The 25,721-nt window shown below is 35.8% G+C and overlaps 1 protein-coding gene across 1 annotated transcript in view; it reads left to right on the top strand.

The window, feature by feature from the left end:
- LOC106469765 overlaps positions 1-25,721 on the top strand; it is a 52,003-nt gene that overhangs the window by 5,465 nt on the left and 20,817 nt on the right. The window contains exons 2-7 of the mRNA XM_022398319.1: positions 1,923-2,027; positions 7,155-7,238; positions 7,555-13,773; positions 13,957-18,615; positions 18,664-20,595; positions 23,310-23,441. Of these exons, the coding sequence (XP_022254027.1) occupies positions 1,923-2,027; positions 7,155-7,238; positions 7,555-13,773; positions 13,957-18,615; positions 18,664-20,595; positions 23,310-23,441 (13,131 nt within the window). The remainder of the gene's footprint in view (positions 1-1,922; positions 2,028-7,154; positions 7,239-7,554; positions 13,774-13,956; positions 18,616-18,663; positions 20,596-23,309; positions 23,442-25,721) is intronic.

Here is a 25,721-nt window from a genome sequence, read left to right as displayed (position 1 = left end):
GACCAGAGATGTAACAATACTTTAAAGACCAAATCCACTGAAAACCTTAAATTAGCTACAATATTGTTTTCACAATTATATTTATCACATCTTCTACGTGAAATATTTTGAATAACGTAACTTCCTCGGTATAACTGTTTGCCAGGTCATCACTTTCCCATCTTCGGAGAAGAATACCACCTTCGAGCTTCAACTGGTCCCATTGTGCCCAATAGTTCTTTGTCACGGGGCTTAAGCTAGACACCTTCTCCCAAGTAGGGCGCAAAACACTTGCTTGTAGAAAATCAATTATTGGCTTCAAATCTTGATGTTTCTCCTGTTCTGCTTTAATATCAATACTTGGTTCCACTTCACCATCATCAACTCCTTCAGTCACTTTGATTCAGCTTGATGGCACCTGGTTAGTTCAATGTCTCATTTAACACTTACTGGAATTTGGCCTTTGTTGTTCCCAAACGCCATTTTATGCTTCCTCGGTAGTAAGTAGTCCAACCCTAATATGCATGGGTCTTCAATGTCAGCCAAGTATACTTAGTGTCTGTTCTTTATGCCCATGAGCTCATTAGTTATTCCCACTGGTCCCCATACACTTGCATAATGTCCTGTCACACCACAAAGCTCTGTACTGCTTCTGGTACTCATTTGCTTCTTTTCTTTTTCCTCCAACAACTGCTGTAATCTTTCTTCTTGTTTCTTTTCTTTTCCTCCAACAACTGCTGCAATCTCTCTTTTTGTTTCTTTTATTTTTCTCCCAACAACTGCTGTAATCTCTCTTCTTGTTTATTTTGCTGTTCGAGCTGCCACTGTTGCCGGTTTTCTTGTCACTGCTGTTATCTCTCTTCTTGTTTCTTTTGCTCTTCTTGTATTGCTGTCATCAAATCTGCTAAGTTGTAGTTTGATTTGCCACTTATAGTTTCCATTTCTTTTTCTTTTCCGTCCCACTCTCTGACACCAATTTGTTAGTATCTGCTTCTTTGTTCGTTTCTGGTAGAAATTCCTTCCGAGGATCTTCACTGATACAAGTCCTTTCTTGATTAAACCAATTTATTCTTCCTCGATACAAACTTTTAGTACACAGTAGTTCCACAATCAGTACGTTTCTCGTCAATTTAAACTTAACGATTTTTACAATACAAGCTATAAATCACAGCGATTCACAATCTCGATAACTTCGCTCTAGTGTAATGCAAGACATACACTTTACGGCTCACTTGCTCGAAACTATCGGAACTCAAAGTAACTACTGCTCTCGGTTCATTCATATATCGTCGCCTCTAGCTTTCACTGCCAGGCTGATGTACTAACAAAGAGGGCATCTCGAACACATTCGGGCTTCCCCGATCATTCGAGAAACTGATCAGCGTCACGTGACTTCCGCTGCCGTAACAATAATAAAAGTTTTGTAAAAATAGAAATTGTCGTTAATGACATGCTTTTTTGTGGCTTGCACTCTTTTTGCTCATTTTAAGTAAGATTTCGGTCTTTTTCGTAAATATTAGTTTTAAAATGTATATCTAACTAAATAAGTGCGTTTATGCTTAAAAGATACACTTTCATAAATTTTAATTCATAAATATGCTTGTAATATTTCTTTATGTTTTATTTATTTGTAAATGCCCTTAGTATAGTATAGGCTAAACCTTATTTTGTATATGGCCTACATTATTTTGTGGGTACGTTAGTCCTAGGATTATTAGATCAATTATTTTTCTTAATTAACTAGATTTTTTTTCTTAAGAGCAATTTTGCTTTTAGGGTTAACAAATAACTATGTGTACGTAATTTGTTTGAAAACAAGTTTTTCTGTATTTCATAATGTTTATTCTCTATGCCTTAAATGCTACGTCAATTAATATATAGCGGAGAGTATGTACAATGATCAGGTAACTTACCTTTTTATTCGTGTTGTTTTTTTCAACAAGATTGTGCTCCAGATCAGTATCGGTGTTATTGTGGAAATCCACGATGTATCAGCCGTAGCTTTGTTGGCGATGGAATCAGGGATTGTTTTGAAGGTTCCGATGAAGGTGGGTAAATGATATTAAAGGTAAAATAGTTTGAAGAAATGAAGGTGGGTAAATGATATTAAAGGTAAAATAGTTTGAAGAAATGAAGGTGGGTAAATGCTATTCAAGGTAAAATAGTTTGAAGGAATGAAGATGGTAGATGATGCTAAAGGGAAAATAGTTTGAAAGAATGAAGGTGGGTAGATGATATTAAAGGTAAAATAGTTAGAAAGAACGAGGATGGTAGGTGATGCTAAAGGTAAAATAGTTTGAAGAAATGAATGTGGGTAGATCATATTCAAGGTAAAATAGTTTGAAGGAATAAAGGTGGGTAGATGATGCTAAAGGTAAAATAGTTCGAAAGAATGAAGGATGGTGGATGATGCTAAAGGTAAAATAGTTCGAAAGAATGAAGGATGGTAGATGATGCTAAAGGTAAAATAATTTGAAGGAATGAAGATGGTAGATGGTGCTAAAGGTAAAATAGTTTGAAAGAATGAAGGTAAGTAGATAATGCTAAAGGTAAAATAGTTTGAAAGAATGAAGGTAAGAAGGTGATGCTAAAGGTAAAATAGTTTGAAAGAATGAAGGTGGGTAGATGATATTCAAGGTAAAATAGTTTGAAAGAATGAAGGTGGGTAGATGATATTCAAGGTAAAATAGTTCGAAAGAATGAAGGATGGTAGATAATGCTAAAGGTAAAATAGTTGGAAAGAACTAGGATGGTAGATGATGCTAAAGGTAAAATAGTTCGAAAGAATGAAGGATGGTAGATGATGCTAAAGGTAAAATAGTTCGAAAGAACGAGGATGGTAGATGATGCTAAAGGTAAAATAGTTCGAAAGAATGAAGGATGGTAGATGATGTTAAAGGTAAAATAGTTTGAAGGAATGAAGGTTGGTAGATGGTATTAAAGGTAAAATAGTTTGAAAGAATGAAGGTGGTAGATTATATTAAATGTAAAATAGTTTGAAGGAATAAAGGTGGAAGATGATATTCAATATAAAATAGTTTGAGAAGATAAAGATGGTAGATGATATTAAAGGTAAGGTAAAATAGTTTGAAAGAATGAAGGTGGGTAGATGATATTAAATGTAAAATAGTTTGAAGAAATGAAGATGGTAGATGATATTAAAGGTAAAATAATTTGAAGGAATGAAGGTGGATAGATGATATTAAATGTAAAATAGTTTGAAGAACACTCATCATTGTTGAATAAACACTGTTGATAAAATAAAAGTATAGAAAAAACAGTTATAAAATATTAGAAACTAGGAAAGAGCTCTCTAAGAAGTTTCTTGAACAGAAATTGCCTTTTCCAAACTTATCAAAACATTCTACTCAGAAAATGTTGAGATTTGCTATTCAGTCGAACATTCTCCTACTTACAAGTTCACATATGAAATATTTTGCCTCTGTTTTATGCTTTCAATGTTCATGTATGTTGTTTATAAATCATATATATAAAACATAGACCAAAAAAACAGAACCAGTGATTTTTAAACTACTCTGTCAGCACTCTTTGAAAAATAAGAAATAACGTCACTTTCTCACCATGAAAAAATCGTGTAAATGTGATATATCTTGAACGCTTATTATGACTTCAAATGCAAAAGTAAATAGCTTGACATCTTACATATAAAACGCGCCAAACTGGACCTAGTGATATTTCTAATTAAAGTAAAATTTATGTAATATTTAAGGATGTTCGAAGAACATGAACTGCATGGCACGAGTAATAATTTTTTTTTAAATAGCTTGTTGGTGTTTTTATAAATGTAATTTAAGATAAACTAAATGTTTTCTCTTTAGCTTTTATTTGCCATATTTTTCATAAGTTCGCTTTTTCGTATCACATTAACCTTTTCTATGTGTTCGTAACTTTGACAGTCTACGTTTTGAATGGAACAATGCAAAATGCATCGTTATGTGAAATTATTTCTATGATATATCTCTCTCCATATGAGTTTTAAAAACAATTAAAATTTTAACTGTTTTAATCAATTTGTTTCTAAAATGTTAAGCGTAAAAGTAAAGTGTAATTAAAAACAGGAAAACAATGTATGTATGATATTAAGTATATGCTTTGGATTATTGCAGTCTAGAGTGTATCTTTCAACGAGCTTATTAAAATGTAAGGCAAATAAACTGAAATTTCATACTGTTACGTATCTGCTTGTTTGTTAATTTCTGGTATAAATTCTTTCCGAGGAACTTCAGTGATACAGATCCTTTCTTGATTAAAACTAGTTTATTCTTTCTCGATACAATTTTGTAATACACAGTAATTTCACAATCAATACGTTTCTAAACTTAACTACTTTTATAATACATGCTATAAATCACAACGATTCCAAAGCTCCATAACTTCACTCTATGGGACGACTGCAAAACACACAATTTACGGCTCAACGTCACTACTGTTCGGTTGACTCAATTATGTATCTATCGCTGGCATCTCTGCCAGGCTTATATACTAAAAAAGAGGACGTCTAGCAAACACTCGGACATTCGCGGGGTTCCTCGATAATTCGAGAAACTCCAACGCGCATGCTCCCAGAGTCGTAACAATACTCTCCTGTTCACTGGTGGATCAGCGGTAAAACTTATGGCTTATAAAAGTCAGATTTTGATTTTCACGGCGGGCACAGCATAACTATACCATCACCACTTATATTTAATATCTGTTCTTTAAAATGTTGTTGTTCCTTTGAGAGTGGATTATAAAGGAAAAATTTCAACACAACATAAATAACGAAAACGAAACATTGGGCATTCATTTAATGAAGTCTACATCAGACGAAAGAGAAAATCAAATTAAAAGAATAATCGAAAGACAAACAATATTTTTGTTTCTAAATGTTTATTATTCTTTTTTTTTTATTGATTTCCAGGCCATGTTTTCATTTCTGTGTGTGTTTGTTTGTCAGCAAGATTTTTCGTTTGGTTTGTTGTGAATTTCCCACAAATCCACACGAGGGCTATCTGCGCCTACCGTCCCTAATTCAGCAATGAAAGAAAGTCATGACCCCCCCCCGCTACCCTTTTACCAACGAATAGTGGGATTAACTCCCACACGGCTGAGAGGGTGAGTATATTTGGTGGGACGGGGATTCGAAACCGCTACCCGTAAATTGTGAGTCGAGCGCCCTAGCCACCTAGCCAAGATTTTTCGAAAACGGCTGAATTGATTTGGACGAAAGTGGGTATACATTTGGACTATGATCCAACTTAGAAGTGATTAGTTTTTGGAGGGTCAAGGTCAGAGCAAGGTAAAAGAAATATGTTAACACTGGGATCAATTTTTCACACTATCTTTGCTCTGTGACTCACTCAGTCTAAAACAATCGGATTTGGCCCTCCAGTGGCACAGCGGTATGTCTACGGACTTACAACGCTAGAAACCGGGTTTCGATACCCGTGGTGGGCAGAGCACAGATAGCCCTTGTGTAGCTTTGTGCATAATTAAAAAACAAACAAAGAAACAAACAAACAAACGATCGGATTTTAATGAAATTTGGTGGACATAGGTAGAATAAGATTCCTCATTGTTCTGCCAAAATGGTCCGTATCTGTAGACAACGACGGATATACGGACATATTTTGGTATATTCTGAGAGCCCAATATGATTATGATCAACACTGCACGACTGGGGTTATGCGGAGTACCCCTCTTGTTGTTGTAATGTTTTGTTTTAGTGAAACCTACAATTAATGCATTTCTGTGTACGTTTTCATTTTTAAAAGTGGCTTACTATTGAATTCAGTATTCCCCTTTGACTTTATACTTTCCTGTTTATATTTTAGTCCAGTGAAATTTTAATTCAGTAATCTTTCTGTAACGATTTCTTACTATTTTGTGAAGCTGAATTCAATAATCTTTCCGTAACGATTTCTTTCTATTTTATGAAGCTGAATTCAGTAATCTTTCTGTAACGATTTCTTACTATTCGTTACGGAAAGATTACTGAATTCAGCTTCATAAAATTTTTTAGTATTTTATGAAGCTGAATTCTGTAATTTTTCTCTGACGATTTCTTACTATTTTATGAAGCTGAATTCAGTAATTTTTCTCTAACGATTTCTTATTATTTTATGAAGCTGAATTCAGTAATCTTTCTCTAGCGATTTCTTATTATTTTATGAAGCTGAATTCAGTAATCTTTCTCTAACGATTTCTTATTATCTTATGAAGCTGAATTCAGTAATCTTTCTCTAGCGATTTCTTACTATTTTATGAAGCTAAATTCAGTAATCTTTCTCTAACGATTTTTTTAGTGTTTTATGAAGCTGAATTCAGTAATCTTTCTGTAACGATTTCTTACTATTTTATGAAGTTGAATTCAGTAATCTTTCTCTAACGATTTCTTACTATTTTATGAAGTTGAATTCAGTAATCTTTCTGTAACGATTTTTTAATATCTTATGTTTAGTTCTTGGGCCGACCTTGACTATGTGGATAACGTGCCCGGAGTTTCAAATTGAGGATACTTAGTATTCTACCCGTTGCTACAAAAACGCTTTCTGCATTGTTGAGTCGTGTGTGTCCTATAAGAGTAACAGTGAATCATCATTATCATATCAGAACAAAGTAGCTCAAGAGTTGGCGTAGGTGCTTTTGACTAGCTGCCTCCCCAATAGTCTATCAGATGGCTATGCCCTTCCCTTGTGTAACTTTGTGCTAAGTTTTGATATGAATGAGTTTACACATATAAAAGCTGTTACAGTTGAAAATTTTACTTCTCATATTTTTCTCCAAGTTTTTGTGTTATAGTTAATTGTTCGGTTAAAGTGTCTTCTTCGTGTATTTAAAAAAATATGAGACGAATATTATAATAAAATTTATATGACGAATATCAGAAAAAAAAAATAAAACAAACTTAGGTGAATTTAAAATATGTTACTCTACCTGAATAATATATATAAATCAACTAAATATTTATATGTTGTCATGATTGAAACTCACTAAACTTACGATTGATCTATTTTTTGAAATAAGGACTATTGACATTTATATAGAAGATGTACGATACGTTATAGAACATGTTATAATATCCTGAAAATTACGATTTCTTTATTACTGAAATAAACAGATACTTTTATTATAAAGTGTTATTCATATAAAAGTAACTATTAATTATATTTCAGATCTATCCGGAAATCACAAGAATTACATCTGTTCAGAAAACAATCAACTCTTCTTGGCTCCCGAAAGAATAAAGAGACAAACAGGTTAGTGTTTAACAATGTGGACAGCACAGATTACAAATTATTATAGTTGTTTATAATATTTATTTGCTTATGAAAAATATATATATATATATATGTGTGTGTGTGTGTGTGTGTGTAAGATTTTATTCTTGCTTTAAATGCTATTAATTTAAGGTTTTGTAAAGTAACAGTTACCATGTTGTTAGGGGAAGAAGTACTCTATAGAAATACATTGAAAGTTACTGGGGCGGGCAGACATGCACAGTATAGTGTCAATATAAATGTGAACCGTGCAGTAGAGATTACACCAGATATTCTTGTGTCACTTTAATTGTAGCTAGTAAAGATACAGGAAAGTTTACTATTGCTATTTCCACACTGACTCGTACAGATGACGCGGGCCAGGACCAGCCTAGTGGGCTGCAGGGCGGGATAGAAGCAACAACAAATAATACGACTGAGGTATACGATGTTTTTGAGGAAGATTCTCAGACCACCAGGACTCAACAAACTTCAACAACCAAGTCTCCGGATTTTATTCCTAGTGCCAATCAAGAAATGTCTAGAGCAACAGCAGGAGGTTTTAGAACTTTCAACGTAAATCCCACAAAGGTCATTTATTCTTTCAGTACTATTACCCAGTATGGAACGACAACAGTTGATACTAATCAAGTACATGGAAGATATATAGACGGAACATTTTCTCATGTTGTCAACAGTTATTCTTCGGTTCTTAGGCCAACCCCTTCGCATACAACCCTTGACGGATTACATTCTACAAGTCCACTGTACAAGGTTAGCAGGGAAACCCAAATGTTTGGTTCTCTAACCTCCGGTAAGGTTTACCAGACAGCGGTAAAACTTTCTTCTCGTAAATCAATGGATTATCCAGGTAATAGAGACACGTTGTCAACTCCATTGTTCAACAAATCTCACGTTCATATTGGTGTTATGGATCAAAATAGACAGAGGGACAGTGTTCGGCAGACTGAGCCACTTAAACGTTCGAAGTTTGAAGAAGTCAACGTCTTACCAAGCTTTTCCATCACGAGTTCATTTCAGCAAGTTTTTACCAAGTCCTTATTGGAAATCACAAACAATAATAGCGGAACTTCAGAGTTTGAGATGAAAAGAAAATATCCCAACAGCGTCGATCAGATTAACACCGATAATCAGGTGATTATAACATCCGCCCCTGAAAGAGCTTCACTTTCCACTCGTACATTTGTTGATGACGACGAAACACCAGAAGTTGACGTTTCTAGTTACAGACATTTTCTAGAAGATACTACTTCAAAAACTCCAGATATAGGCAGTAATACTTTTTTGCATTCCACGATTGTTCCTGGAAAATATAGTAAGATATTATTATCAAAGAAAGAATATTATTCAAAAGACCAAGAGGTGAATTTTAATTTCAAAGATGATGAAGAAGTTATTATTATGAGTTCAGCTGAACAATCTGAGGTTATTCCTTCTGCTACCAGTAGAATATCATCCACAAATTCTGTGAAAGATATCAATAAAAGTATGCTTTCAGAAAAATCTGAAATAGGGAAAGAAAATAGGATGCATAATATGCCAATTTATGAAATCGAAAAAGTGATACCACGTGAAGCTAATCGTGTACTTCCTGAATTTACCGGTGTTAGTACATTAAGAGTTACTTCCAATGGAAACTCGAAGACGACAGGCTACACTGCTTATAAAGAACCACTAGGAACTGTGTTAGATACGGCAGGGGCTAAAACAGTAGGAAAAATTGGAACAATTATGCCCACCAATGCTGAAGGAGCCACTGCATACCCAGAAGAATTCTCAAAGTCCTCTAACGTTGGGTTAAACAGAGAAGGAAGAAGGTTAAACATATTTACTAATCCAACTGGAAGAAAATCTGGGTTAGAGGGTGGCCGTGTTATTATTACTGATAGATTTTACTTACCTCCTACCTTTGGAGATGGTGATCAGAGTTATCACGATGATGATTCTGAAGCGCTACCTGAAGATCTCTACTATCAAAGATATCCGGCCACAAGAGTTGAGCCGTCTTACACTAGTAGTAACCTAAAGGAATATTTATTACTACCATCTTTAATTCAGCCACATAATGAAAACAAAGATATGAGAGTGACAAAAACCATCAGTCAGTTTGGTCCAATATTTGATCCTCTGCTTGGAGCAGATACTGATGGAAGTATAGAGGAAGAAAACATTCATCCTACTTATCCCTATTATCACGCTAAGCCTGAAAAAGATGAAAGCTTCACTGCTAGGAGAAGAAATACAGTTCCGATAATACAATCAAAAGTTACTTTGTATGGGTTTCTTGAATTTTCTACTATAATTTCTGGGACAGAAGTTATTTTTCTTCCAACAGTTACCGAGGGAACAAAAACTTTAGGCTTTAAGCATGCAAGTCGAATTGCAAACACTGGCCCACAGTATATACCTAAGGAATCAAAAGATAGAACTTTAGTGGTCCATAGTTCTGATCCAATATTTGGCACACATACAAGGCAGTTTATATCTCAACGATCTATGTCAACTTCGACTTATAGCGGGGCAGTTGACATGATGAAAACTGTGTCAACATCAACTATAATGACGAAAACAATGAAAACACAGAAACCGAGACAACAAAAGAATTTAAAACATACTCTCGAAACATCATATGTTACGGAAACAATTCCAGTCTTACAAACTACGATGTTTCTAACTAGTCTGGGAAGCATTGACGCTTTCGACACTAAGGAATCCGCGAACAAAACTCGTCAAAGTGAAACACAAAGAAATAGCGAAAGAAAGGAGGTTGATGACATCAAGCTGTATGCTACCTCACGTTATACTGTATTGGATGATAACGTTCACTCTTCTACTGTAATAGCTCATCCAACAGGTTTGATTACGTCACTTGTGGGTACAGATGTAATTGACAGTACAACCATTCAGTGGAAATCGTTTATCTTTGGGACTTATATTAAGGGAACTTATGCTCATTTAATACAAAGTACATCCAGTATTTTTATAACGCTGCAGCAGACTAAACCCATTGATTCTGACCTTTCACTGAGGAAAGAAGACAATTGGCTTTCCATTAATCAAAACAAAAAGAATAGATTCAATTCCGAAAGTGAAAATAAATTACAAAAACATTCAGTTTCCGAACAAAGAAGAACCTACTTTGAAAATATGAAGTCAGAAGGATACAGTAATGATTACGGTGATGCTGAAACTGTTGAGCAAATGTTTCAAAAAAATATTAAAATAAACCCCAAAATGATAGACGATGACGAAAATGTCATAATAACCATTGGAAACCATGTAAGTGAAGATATTTTGACGAGAAGCTTTCAAAAGTCATTTATCTCAAAGGTTTCGTCTCGAAAAGAATCTAATTTCGTTACGCCTTCACTGTCATTGTTATCTGAATATGCAAGTGTTAGTGTTATGGATGGTACATTTCAAGGTAAGAGAATCCCTGATGATGGTGGTGTGGAGACCTTGCTGTCATCTTCCAGAGTAGATGATAACGTAGTGACTAGTGAGTTGATGCCAAGTTATACTTCTGTTAATTCTGTGTATTATTACTCTTTCCAAAACCCCGCAATAGATTCTAGCCTTAATGAAAACACTTTAGAAAGTATCTCAAGACATGCAACTCCAAACCTTAATAGAGAATCAGGTGACATTGGTTTTAATCCTACAACGTATTCGAGTACTGCGGAGTTTTTGGAGGAAACAAAAGAAACTAGTAATTTCATAGCTTCTTATTTCAATTCACTTGAGACAGAAGGCATAGAACTGGATTCAATGAAGTTTGTCCAACAAGGCACTCAAACAACTTCTGCAAATATCTCTAAACACCAGGAATTAAATTTTTCGAACTCCGCAACACTGTTCAAACACGTTCCGTCAAAAATATTGAAAACTTTTGAAATCAAATCTATTGAAAGTTTTCGCTCTCAACCAGGTAAAATTTTAGCTCCATCGAAAAAAGAGACTGGAGATGTCCCTTCTGTGCAAGAAGACTTAAGAAAACATATCCTTAATAGTAAAACTGGTAAAACAACTTACTACACAACATACACTTACTTTACAACTTCTCAGGGAAATGGAGATACATCGGTTTGGACTAGGAAGGAAACTGTCACAAATATAGTAACAATTAGTGAGGAAACTTCAGTAATTCCCACTATCATTACATCCACTTCAGATGTTGAAACATTATATACAACATTTACATATTTTCCAACGATTTCAGCAGACGGGTCAACAGTTATATCAAGTAGTTTTAATACAGTTACAAATATAAAAACGATACATTCTACAGCAGGTAATCAGCTTGAAACACAGTCACAACTTATTCATGAAATAATGCCATCTTCTAGCGAAACTGTAACGACCATGACATCTTACATTACACTGTTTAAGAATAATTCTTCTGTAATTACCACACTTTTTAATGTTGTACCACTGTTTCCAACCAAATCAGTTATGAAAAATCCTGATCCCAACGAAATAATAGAGAAGAGTACAAAGTCAGAGGAATTTGTAATCACTAGTGTAAAACCTTTCTATACAACATACACGTTTTTCACGACATTTTTCATTGGTGGGACACAGTCTCTGTCCACTCATGAAGAGACAGTAACAAGGTACAGCACTGTTTCCATTTCAGCAAAGCCAACATCGTCCATAAACAGTCCTACAACCAAGATAAGCGGAACCTTTAGTTCTCAGTGGGTGGAAAATCATAAAGGAATTTCCTCAACTGCCCCTCTTGTCACTTACACAATTTTCACTACTCTTTTTGCAAATGGGAGCTCCATAGTTATGTCTAACACAATAGTTAGTAAAGACAATACAGCAAGAAACCATAGCCAACATAACAGCAAAGACCTTTTAAAGTCAGAAAATAATGTAAATTTAGAAATAAGTGGTGTAGCTACAACAGAACCATACCAAACAAGTAGCTTATCAAGTGTAACAGGTTTCATGGAAGAGATAGAAAAAGAAGGACAAATTAGTTCTGAAATTTTGCATAAGAAAAGAAAATTACTCTATGTGCAAGAAGAAGAGGAAAACAGCCCAATTGATCTGGAGAAAGAACAAACTTATAGTGACTTAACTGCAAGAAAAAATGATGATCTGTTTCATTCGTATGTCAAAGTTAATAGTGGATTGGTGGAGCGTTCAGTCGAAGACACCTCATCCGAACCAGATGCAAACTCTCCAAAAGAGAATGACCCATATCCAACGGGACTTATTCAGTCAATGGAAGCTAAAGAAGTCATTGATGGCGTGACAACAGTGTATGCTACTGAAGTATATGGTACGTTTATAGATGGAGCCTACGCACAAATAGTCCAAAGTGCAGTAAAAGTGTATTCGGAGACACCAAATGCTATTGACAGCATCAGTAGTAACCTATCTCCTCAATCAACAGCAGTTCTTGGTGCTCAAGTACGTACAACACCAAAGGAAAGTTTTCAAAAGGTTGGTCTCTTGTCGTCTTATATTAACAGTGAAGTTAATGATCAAACTACGACCTTCTACACTACAAATATTTACGGAACTTATGTTGGAGATATTTACGCACACATTGCTCAAACTACATCTTCAATTCAAATGCCAGAATCCACAGAAATTCTTTCTTCAACAGGCTTAATATCTTCTGCAACTTCTTCTGAAGTTCATGGATCTTCTACAACATTCTGGATCACCCAGATATTTGGAACACATTTTAATGGGTTTTATGCCCATGTAGCGTCCACATTTTCTTCTGTACAGATTTCACCAACAACAACGGAAGAACAGTACAATATAGATACTTTAAATAGCTTGGATTATAGTTCAGAAAAACACGCCAACTTTAAATCAACTTCCCTTTTACCTTCTTCAGACGAATTGATAAAACCAAGCTTCATAGTGTCAGATCATATTCATACTAGTCGAGAAATGAATACAAACCCTGTTGTGGCAACACCATCATTATCTGGTTATGAAACAGGACTTTTGTCTTCTTACATTTCAACTGCGCTGAATACAGGAGTTACTACTTTATACACCACAAACATTTATGGAACATACATCGGTGGAATATATGCTCAGATTGCTCGAACTACTAGCGAGGTTCAGACACCTACTCCAACATTATCCGATAGTCCCCAGACACAAGTCGTAAATCCAACAGGCCTACTCTCTTCCTTAGTCAGCAGTGTAGTACATGATGAAGCAGTAACCTACTACACAACACAGATATATGGAACATACATTGGCGATTACTATGCTCAAGTGGCGAAGACTGTCTCTAGGTCAACCGTTCAAACTGTAGATAAAGATAGCGAAGCCACAGTTAAGCCATCTGTAGCGATTGAATATCAAACTGGATTAATTTCTTCTATTGTAATCAGTAGTGTTCTATATAGAGGTACAACAACGTTACACGTATCAGAAATATATGGCACTTATATAGGGGGCGTATATGCACATGTTGCGAAGTCTACGTCAAGGGTGTTACCTGCAGAAATGATTACTAGTAACATTACACCAGAAAGTACAGTGGAGAATACTTTTTTATCAAAAACATCATATGACGACAACCTCAGTAGTTACCAATCAGTATCATATACGAATTTGGACTCAATCACAATAGAACCATCCGAACTGTTGAGAAGTAACACCTTACCATCATCTCCTATTACATCAACGTCATCTTCTCTTTCATCTAAACAAACAGAAGTATCTAGAACCGGATTAATATCTGCCATCATAAGTACAGAGTTAAATGATGGAACTACGACTCTTCATACATCCGAAATATATGGAACGTATATTGGCGGATTTTATGCCCATATCGGAAAAAAAACCTCACAAGTTCTGCCCGAGTCAGAAATAAGAAGTTCAACTCCTTCTCAAACAGTTGGTGTGATATCGTCAAATGTTATGACAGAAGTAAACGAAGGTACTACCACGCTTCACACCAAAGAGATAATTGGAACGTACTTTAATGGGCTATATGCACACGTAGCACGAAGTACTTCGTCTATCATTGAACCGTCAACAAGTGAGCCTACTAGTGATAAAACAGGCTTGATTTCTTCTGTGACATCGAGCGAAATCCATGGAACATTAGCGACTATATATACAAAAGAAATACATGGTACATACTTTAATGGATTTTATGCTCACATTGCAAAAACGTCATCACAAGTTGTACCTGTCTCGGCATATAACGAAAGAGAATTAACTAAAACCCTTATAAGCAGCGAGAGAGCATTTCCGACAAGATCTCTAAAGCAAACAGACGAGACAAGCGACATTAGTCATATATCATCTCCTCTCCAATCCACTTTTCTTGAAAACAATATATCAGCACAGTCAGAGAAACATGATGCTGGAAGCAAAGAAAATGACACTAGACTGGAAAATTCACAAGTGCAAAACACACAGTTTCCCACAAAAAGTCACTCCAGCACCACGCCATTTGAAGAGTCAGATGAAAATGATACTTCAAGAATAATTACCAAATCTATAAATTCTGATATAAATACTTTAGAATCTTCTTATGTTCAACCAGAAATAAAAGTCGAATATAAGGGCAACAATCAAACTATTACTAAGAAAAAACAACATGAAGAAAAAACTACTACTGAGAATTTAGAGTCTGAGGAAAAAGACAGTGCTAAGGTTACCACGCAAAGTTCAGGGCCTTTCATTCATTTTCCATCATTAGTGAGAGGTACTGAAGGTACTGATAATGAAGAGGCCAAAGATAAGGCTGAAGATTATGATTACATAGAAGACAGTAGAAATGAATCTTTTGATTCAGAGGGAAAAGGTAGTCCAGAAAGTAAAGACGACTTTCTCGAATCGTTTGATGAGTCTACTGATAAATATACAGATATTGATTTGGCAGATGTCAAAATAAAAAAAGATAATGATTACTATGAAGATTATTATGATAATTACGATGACGACATCTCACAAAATTCAAAACGTAAGAACAAACAAACAAAGGAAAGGACCAGAACTTTTCATTTGAGTCAAAGTAGATCACAAACATCAGGAAAAACAGGTGACAAATCTAATAATATATCCACATCAAAAATACAAGTTAATGATAATACGGAGAGTCATGATTCAACTGAAGATCATGTGCCACAAATCAGAATCAGACCATTTCGACAAAGAAAAAGGCCGTCGTTCGTCCTCCCCACAAGACCAACTCACAAACCTCCTTCTTTTAACATTAGGTTTAGACGTCCAATATTAAGTCGCCGAATAGACGATGCTGAAGAAGATATTGACGAACAGGATGCTAATTATACAGAAAATGATGAAGATGAAGCTTACACAAGTCCTTTACCATCTTTTCGATCCAGATTTAGAACTCAAGGACAAAGAAGGAAAAACAGTTTTCAATTTCGAACTCGGTTGTCAGAGTCTAGATTAAACCATTTTCCTTCAAACAATAGGCGATCAACTTTTAGTTCTCAACCACAAGCAGAAGAAAGATCTGACTATGATGATTCTTATCTTGAAGAAGACAATATTACCGAAGATTATGAATATGCAGATGATATTGAAGAAAATAGTTCACTAGACAGGGAAAATCGTTTTCGTCCTTTAAGATCAACCCTAGGGCCCAGAAGTGGACGTCGCTCAAGATTATTTGGAAGGAGAAATGCTGCAAGATTTGGAAGACGATCTCGTCGAAAAGAAGAAAAAGACATTGAGGATGAAGAGCTGGACGAGAAACCAAATCATACTCGTAATGCTAGAGTTCGTATAAGAAGGCCAAAGGGCAGACGTTCAAGAAACCGAGGGCAGTCATTGAGAAGTTCTTTTAATGCAGTGAGCAAAGAAAACCCAGATGAAGAAGATCGAAGAGAGGTGAGATTCCGGGGACAACGGCGACGTCCAACTTTTGATCCACGATCGTGGAGAAAAACCTTACCTGAGACCAGTACTTCGTCTATAGTAACGCCCACACAAACGCCGGTTACTGTAACTTCTGTTATCACAACCGTTAAAATACTGCCAATCTACCATGGATTTAAGACATCTTATGCAACATTGACTACTACAACCTTTGGGAGTAGTGTTATTCCACCATCGGAATATTCTGCTGTCACTTCGGATGGAATTACAAAAACAATTTATTCCTCGAAGACAAATGTACCTGATATTAATGGACCAACAGATCAGCTTCATACCGTTATAACCGAGATTCTTATAACGACATCACCTTGGGAATCAACACATTTAGTAACCTTAAAAATTGGTTATAGTACAAGAACAGATACAATAACAGACACTCGGATTCTAACTACATTGTCGACAATTCTCAGCACTATTGCTCCAGAAGCAAGTGCTCCCTCTGCTGCCCAACAACAGTTTCCACTTCCCTTTTATCAAGGAATTTCTCCGAATTCGGTTAGTTACATAACCTCATCTAGCTCTTTTGTAACTAAAAAGCCTTTTGTTTCAACCAGAATTTTGCCTTTGGTCATTAGAGGAAGAACGAGATACCGTACTCTAACAACTACAACTTTTTCAGAGACTACAATTGTGACAACGACAACTATTCCGGTTCCTCAAGCCCAAGTTCAAACACATGCACCAATGGTTCAACAACCATATTTTCCATTTCCTCAGTTAACAACCGAACTGACATTTTACGTTTCAGGTGCTGATGGACAACTGAAACCTGTTGTGACGCAGGTTGCAGTCCCCTTTTATCAACAACCCGTCTTACATACAAAAGTTGCTAGAAGCTTGCAAACACAAGTCAGCTGGTTTGCCACTAAAACACCAGATGGTTACCAAGGATTTACAAATACTGTTTACAAAGAGAAGGATGATACTCAATACAACATTTTGTTAAGCTCAGGTTTGGAAGGTGTAAGCTACATGTCGGACCTAACCGATACCACGCTTCCTACAGAAATGCTGAAATCTTCCTACATCAGTGCTTATAAGGTTTCAGATATTGATTTTACCACTATATTTAAAGGAAAACTAACAGAAGTCTATGAAGCATCTGCTGTAGTGAAAGATAGTGGACAAAAAAGTAATAGTGATGAAGAAGAGTTGCTTAATGATATAAAATCAGAACGTTCTATAAGTGATATAGAAAAGGAGTATGGTCTTGGTTTACGATTCAATCTCAGAAAATTACACCAGTTTTTGGAAGACGATGAACAAATCAGAACTTCTGATGAAGATTTAGATACATATGCTGAAGTATTTCTTGATGATTATGATGAGAGAAGAAGAGTTTTTGGAAAGAAGAAAAACCAGGATGACAAAACATCTGGTGAGTATCAAAGTAATCAAGATTTTGACGTAAGGCCACAGGTGGGTGGTAAAAGATTACATAATGGTTTGTCTCCTGTCGCAGCTCTTCCTCAGTCGTTACCTCAGTCAGACACACATATATCTTTTCAGGGTTATAAAGTCAGTGATGCTGATTCAATTATCGATTTATTATCAAATGTAGGTTTAGAAGAAAAAAATGGGGGTAATGAAAGCAATGACCGAACACGTTTTTCTGGCTTCGAAAGAGTAATAAAAGTGACTGACAAACTTAAAAAGGGTATTCTTAGAGATGTTACTAACGGACAGGACTTAAAACGTTCAGTCACCAGAAACCTAGTAACACGACAATTTTCTCTGGTAGGTACAGCACCTGGAGAGGAAGGGTTTGGCAGGAGGCTACCAAAGGATGGTGCAGAACAGGCAGATGAACAAGAATCAGATGGAACTACGGAAGAAAAGGATGAAGATAGGAGAGATAGCCTCACAAAGCGTAGGAGAGTTATTATTCGGAAACTAAGGCCATTGACAAACGTACCTAGAGGACAAACACATCAGAATGCGAATGGATTACGACGGACACCTGTGGTGGTCAGACGGAAAAGACCACGACAGAATTTTTCCAATTTAGAAAATATCAAAGAAAATGAACAAAAGTTGGGTAATTCTGCCTTGAATGTTAATAATGAAGAAGGAAATGATGATGTAGAAGTATCACAAATTCATCCAGGAACATTTCAAGAAACGAAAGAAGGGAAGCCAGGTGTCAAAGCTGCTAGTACTGAAAATGTTGTAAACGATAACTCGGAAGCAGTGCGTCGTATAATTCGCATAAGAAGGCCTGGGAGTGGAAAAAAAAGAAAAGTAGTTGTGACAAAAAGGCCTGATGCTGTACAACCATCTCGCATCTTAGGTTCACTGCAGGCGCGAGGTCCTATTAATAACGATGATGTAGAAAACCAAGAACAGAAAAATGCTCTAGATTCAGAATTAAAGCCTGCACTGACTCAGGGTGTATCCGATATAAATGTTATTAATAAGAACAGCTTATCTCCATTAGGTTTCATCACGAACGCTGGTCCTGAAGGTCAACAGAAAAGTTCTCAAGAAAAAAACTTGAGTTCAGAGAATTTGTATTCAAAATTAATTCCATTTACTTATTATACCACGTACACATACTTTACAACCTTTCTCCACGGCACAGACACTATATATACCAGCCGCGAGACTGTTCTTTCCAGCGTCTTCTCTCAAGTTCCTGACTCTGACGTGGTAAAGGTTATACAGAGTAACGGTGGATATACAGTACCAGCCAATGGCTATACTACAATACCGCTAGGTTCTAGAACAGGGGGAGGAGCCACAACAATCGTCCATTTAGGATCACGACTACAGATATTCAACAGTGACATATACCGTGGAGTCTTCCAAACGACTTCTGTGGATTCTCCTGGAAATCAAGGAAATTCAAACTTAAATCTTCACCACGAAAATTTGGAAAAAATAGAACTAAATGCTCTAGCATCGCTTCCGAAAACATATTTTACGCTTTTCACATATTTTTACACATTTTATGATGGCCTAAGTACAAGGCAATCAGTGCGCGCGGAAACCGTCACTAATATAGTGTCTAAGAGTGAGCCGTTTTCGGCAGAACTATACTCAAGCACAATCAACAGTGCTGGTTTCTTGACTATTGGGCCAGTGAGCCGTGTTGTGAATCTAGGGTCCAGAAAAGTGGGTGGTACCACTACAGAGGTAAACATTGGTCTTAAAACATTACTACATTTTGATGGCATCAGTAACGTTGTTATTGAACAGATCCATGAAACAACCTCCTTTAGTCCATCAGACTCAGAATCATTGCATTTACCCACAAGACTTGCGGAGAAGGAGCTGGGGTCATCTTATACCACAAGACTTGCGGAAAATGAGTTGGAGTCATCTTATAATTATCATTCATTGCCAATAAACCCAACAGAATTGCAACCATCTTACGCTTCAGCAAGTGAATTTATTTCACCAGAGCCAGATGGTTCATTTGATAATGCAACACCTGAAATATCTTTAGATAATACAGTAGAAAATGATGGTGAAACTAGTAAACCACGCGTACGTATTTTGACTTCCTTAGTAAGGCGCCCTCCTTATTCATTGAGAAGCCGTATATTTAGTCCAAGGCCTGGAGTAGTTGTCAGAGTAAGATCTGGACCATCAAGAAGCAAAGAAAGACCACAATCAAGAAGACCTATAACTTATCTTCAAACATCCCAAAGTCCAGAACTTGCAAGTAGCCTTAGTTATTCTGAAGAAAGCGACATAGTTGAAAATCCATCTCTAACTCTGTTGTCTTCATCTATTGACATCATCTCTTCTAACTACGACAGTGATGTTAACCTGGAAGAAGGTGACGAAATATTGTCGACTCCTACTTTGTCGTTGTCTACAGATGGTAATTTAGACAGTATTAATTCAGAGAATCAGCAAAACGACCTCCAAGAAACTCCAGACGTACTTGATGAACAAGGAAGACCTACTCGAAAACGGTTGACAATAACGGTTCGGAGGCCCTTTGGGGCTGGAAGAATTAGCAGAACTAATACAAGATTCGTTCTGCCTTCAAAACTTGATATCACAAGTCGACCACGCTACTATGTTGTTACAAGAACAGGACCTCGTGGAGTAGTCGCTCCTTCTCGACGACCGTACACTGTGAAAGTCAGCCGGCGTCTAAGACCTACTATTTCTACTGAAGAGCTTAAGTCATCCGGACCGGTTACCGTAAAATATGAAACCTATACCACATTTACTTCGGTCCCAGTTATCTTTGGTTTGGAAACTAGCTTTAGGAGTGTTCTTCTGACCGCTTCTTCTGCTGTTGTTGTGCCACAAAATTCTCCACAACTTAGCCTGGATACTGCCACCATCCAGCCTACTGAAACGATCCTGGTTACCTTCTACACCACCACCACCTTTACAGTTCCCTATACTGTTGGAAGTCAGACGTTATACACTACAGTAGAACAGACCAACTCCCGAGTCGTCACCCAAACCTATGGTAAGTTCCAATTCAGTTTTTCTCACCTAAGGATACAACTTTTTAACTTCTCACTTTTGAAACGAAATGTTTCTCTTTTCATTGGCTTCCCCTGTGGCTCAGTAGTAAGCTTGAGGGCTTAGAGTGCAAAATCCCGGGTTAAATCCCTACGCAATGCGCAGATAGCCTATTCTGTAGGTTTACGCTTAAACAAAATAAAACAAACTTTTCTCGGACTTTAAATATTGATATTTTTTAACATCTCAGATTCATAATAAAATGCTTAACATTAATCACGTGACAACTCGGAAGAGTACTTGTTAAATCTGTTTCTAGGGGGAGTTTAGATCACGCCAAAAATTATTTGAAAGTAAGTAATTAATATCATACTTCATTGCACAAATTTTTACCTTTTATAAACTCGATACTTCATAATATTTCATCCGTTTCAATAAAACATTCTCAATATTGTTTGAAAACAAAAGAAATGTGACAGCAAATAAGTCATCTAAAGAACAACAACGAACTTGCTATGGTACATATCATGCATTCAAGAGATTCAGCATTTATCAAATTTGTAATAAGATTTTGTTAGCTTAGATGGTTTGCTCGTTTGTTTTAGAGCAAAGCCTCGTTGGGCTATTTGCTGTGTCTTCCGCGGGGAATCAAACCCCAGATTGTGGCATTGTAAGTCCGTAAACTTACCGCTGTCCCACCGTGGTACCAGTTAAGGTGATAAAAATAATTAGTTTGTAACTCCTTACTTATGCATAGAATGATACGCGTTTTGATAATTGTTCGAAATTCAAAATAAAAAATATCTTTAGATATAAGGAGAGAGATACTGGTTCAAGATATAACAAAATTACCCAATAGATGTCACCACTGGCTAATTGCTGCATTCTATTTCCAGTAAATTAACCAGAGCGTGCTTATCAACACAGTGACTTTATAATGCCAGTGTCAACTCTTTCAATAAATTAATCGCCTTGTTAGAAAATAAAACTGAATTAATCGGATTCTAGACTTTTTAGCCTGTCCTTTCCTAATCTTAAACTTGTGTCTTGAGATGCCTCAATGCTATCAATTCCCCGTATAATATTGTAAATTTCAACAGTATCATCTCTTACCTTTCCACTAAAGAAAATAAGCTAAGATATCTTAACTTATCCTTACGAGATAACCCTTCCATCTTAGAATTACCCTAACCAACCTTTCTCTAAACTCTTTCTAATAAGGTAATACCCTTTCCTAGACACCAAAACTGTACACAAGTGAGGCTTAATTAGTAATTTGTATAGAGAAATAATTACTTCTTTTGGTGTATAATCAATATGCATTTATAAATTAACCCTAAAATTCTATAAACAATGCTATTAGCGACAAAACACTGTTTCGGTGGCTTTTGTGATTTATCCATTTCTATACTAATGTTCTTATATTCAGTTACACTATTGAGTGGGTTCCTATCTATTTTAGATAGGTGATCCAAATTATCATAACCTAAATGTTAACCATTACCTTGCATTTAAACATCCCCAAAACAGCTACAAATATCAAATAGTTTTAACTAATGAGCAAAATTTTCTAATTTGCCAGTTATATCCCTATCAGTATCATTTATGTAAAAAACAATGGTCCAAGCACTGACTCTTGGTAACAAACATTCAGTTTGAATGGACTCCTTATTAAAACAAATTGCTTTCTTCCATCCCACTACTTTGCAACCCAATTAGATAGCCTTTTCCTAACCTCTAAGGATGTGATATTCTTAGCTAATTTTGTATTATCAAAAACTTTTTGAAAATCAAGCACATCAATCATCCAAAGAACAAGTAACATCCTCGAAAATATATAAGATTTTAAAGATTTCCTTTTGGTGAGTCCATTTTATTTTTTCCGGTGATACCATATTTCTCTAAACGATTTTGTAAAGTTTTTTTTTCTGTCAGACTCTAGAAATTTTTCTACTACAGAAGTAAAACTAATTTGCTTGTAATACCAAGGAAAACTCCTATCACCCCTTTCAAAATAGAAATAAAATTAGCGACTATTTGACTATTCTTCTTCAGGAGAACAAAGGCCCCTTTGTTCTCCTGAAGAAGAAGAATCAACTATTCGAAAGCGCTCGAGTTTTGGGTCTTGTTTTAAGTTCATTACACTTTATATGTGATCTTTTGTGCTAACTCTTTTATCAATTTTCAGACACATGCTCTCTGTCAATTGCCTTATCAAAAATAAAGGAGAAGGGTTTAATATCTGATATCTAACCTCCTTTAAAACCCTAAGGAAAAACCTTTCTCTGGTCTCTGTTTTATCCATTTCTTATATTTCAATTCTTCTTCTACCACTACGACATTAATACCTCTTTGGTCTGTGCTTTATCCATTTCTAATGTCTCAATCCTTCTTCTACCACTACGACATTAATACCTCTCTGGTCTGTGCTTTATCCATTTCTAATGTATCAATCCTTCTTCTACCACTACGACATTAATACCTCTCTGGTCTGTGCTTTACCCATTTCTAATGTCTCAATCATTCTTCTACCACTACATGATCCTGGTTAATTCCAGTATGTTCCATAACATTTGCAGGGTCCGGAACATTGCTAAGACTAGACAGCAAACAAAAACTAAGCTACGTAAAGTAAGCATTCTTACAGAAATAGTTTCGGATTACATTTATTATGGTTGTCTTTGTGTAAATTAAGTTGTGATATTTATAATTCAGTAGATCATCCAAATGCCGTCAGTTATCCGACTGTTACCAGGGATGCGATCTCGCCCGAGCTGTCCAGTAGTATTTTAGCGTCAACAAGTGTGGAATTAGGATTTGGTGGACCTACCACTCATGTAGTTTCCTCAGGTAAACATCCCATCGTATATTATGAAAACAAGTTATAAAACCCTCATATAAAAATAGATAGATTCGTAGCTAGATATTTTATTAATTAATTTTCAGGTTGTATTGTCTGCTGACGTGAAACACTACAAGTCGTTAATGATTTTGACGAGAAAAGTCTATGTTAAATTTTTAAAAATTTTTCTTAATATTCTGCTACATTCAATTAAGCTTTTTTTCAACTATTCTGAAATTTGTAAAGACAGATGGCGTTCAGGCACCTGTAAGGTTGTTGTTTGAAGTTAAACACACAGCTACACAATGGGCTATCTGTGCTCTGCCCACCACGGCTATCGAAATCAGGTTTCTAGTGTTGTAAGTCCGCAGACGTACTGCTGTGCCACCTGTAAAGAGTTCAAAAGGTTTTTGAACAATACTCTACACAGCTAACCCTCACGAAAGAATATTTAAATATTAAAGGCCACCAACATCGGAATAACGCAGGTTAGTAGCTCCTCAGCAAAACAGAGTGGGTCATGGTTACCTAAAGACAAAATGGCGCTAATCACTTTTTTTAGGTATTCTGTGCATGATATGTAGAAAAGACGGGGGCGGAAAGGTTTAATCATTCATCCAGGAAAGTGAAAATAATCCCATATAACAATTGTTTTTTGTTCCGGTATTCTTCAAATGATTTTTTTGCTACACAAAAAGTAATAAACGTAATGTTGATTCCACTTTAGGTTTAAGATAAAATACTGCTGCACTATTAAAGCGCCGCATGTTAGACGCAGAAGCAAAATCAGAATATGAGATATCAAATGAGAGCAATAAGTTAGATTATAACGTTAGAATCATGCGAGTCAGGTCCACCCTACGAAATATTCAAACCCGCTTGTGCACCTGAATGGTGGAGGTGGGGGTGTTATACTATTTCAATGGAATTATAAGATGGAGGATAAAGTTTATTTGTAAAGTAGCACATTTTCAACCTTGTCTATTGAGGTTTGTGATCACACGTGACTTCACTTATCACTTTACTATAGCTGACTGACTTCACTTATCACTTTACTATAGCTGACTGACTTCACTTATCACTTTACTGTAGCTGACTGACTTCACTTATCACTTTACTGTAGCTGACTGACTTAACTTATCACTTTACTGTAGCTGACTGACTTCACTTATCACTTTACTGTAGCTGACTGACTTCACTTATCACTTTACTGTAGCTGAATCTCACTAACCATGAGATTAGATGCTTAAAACTTTGTGATGTCGAGTGTTCCATAGTTCTAATTTTACTGTACATAAATCGTTTGTGAATGTATGGACTTTACTTCTGCAGATACTCTCCCACCACGAGAACTTCCAGTCTTTTTTCACAAGGTCTTGATTTTATCTATCTGTCATAAATTGGCAGGTTCCTGTTTTTGCTTTTTTTCTGAATAATTAAATTTTAAAAAATCATCGAGTACTTGAAGATGCTCAGTCTATTATACACTCTTATCTTTGTATAAAAAGAATTACGTTTGATTGTTTATAATATCTGTATTTATGTACTAGATGTACTTCCGCAGGGTCCCCTAAAGTGTTCTGTTTCAAGAGTAACTAAAACCAAAATTAAGAGTAACAAATATTTTTATTTCTTGTTTTTGAAGTTCATATGTCATGCTGTGTTGTAACCTACAGAGTACATAATTCTTCTCGTGATTCATGGCTTGTGCATGTTTTACCGATTCACGACAGTACAAATTGCAACGTTAAACGTCCATTATGTGACGTAATTTTAGTGTTTACTGACTGACTGATAGACAAAATACTACTATATAGTGGTGGGAGGGATTAAAATAGCTGACACCTCCAGGCGACCTTCGGCCCCCTTTCGGAGAAATACTAGCCAAATGTCTGTCTGTCACGCTTTGTATTTCCTGAAAGGTTAATTGTCTTAAAAAGTTATATTAGGTCGTCAAAAAATTAATATTGAATTTTTTAGGTGAAAAAACCCGAACAACTTATATAAATATAAATGGTTATATGCTTCACTCACGTTCTACTCTATTCACAAATATAAATGGTGATATGTTTCACTTACGCTCTACTCTATTCACAAATATAAATGGTGAAATGTTTCACTCATGTTCTACTATATTCACAAATATAAATGGTGATATGTTTCACTCATGTTCTACTCTATTCACAAATATAAATGGTGATATGTTTCACTCATGTTCTACTATATTCCCAAATATAAATAGTGATATGTTTCACTCATGTTCTACTATATTCCCAAATATAAATAGT

The sequence above is a fragment of the Limulus polyphemus genome, unplaced genomic scaffold (assembly GCF_000517525.1).
Source record: "Limulus polyphemus unplaced genomic scaffold, Limulus_polyphemus-2.1.2 Scaffold3647, whole genome shotgun sequence".
Lineage (NCBI taxonomy): Eukaryota > Metazoa > Arthropoda > Merostomata > Xiphosura > Limulidae > Limulus > Limulus polyphemus.
Note: the sequence above shows the minus strand (reverse complement) of the source record. Positions and strands in the feature narration are given on the sequence as shown.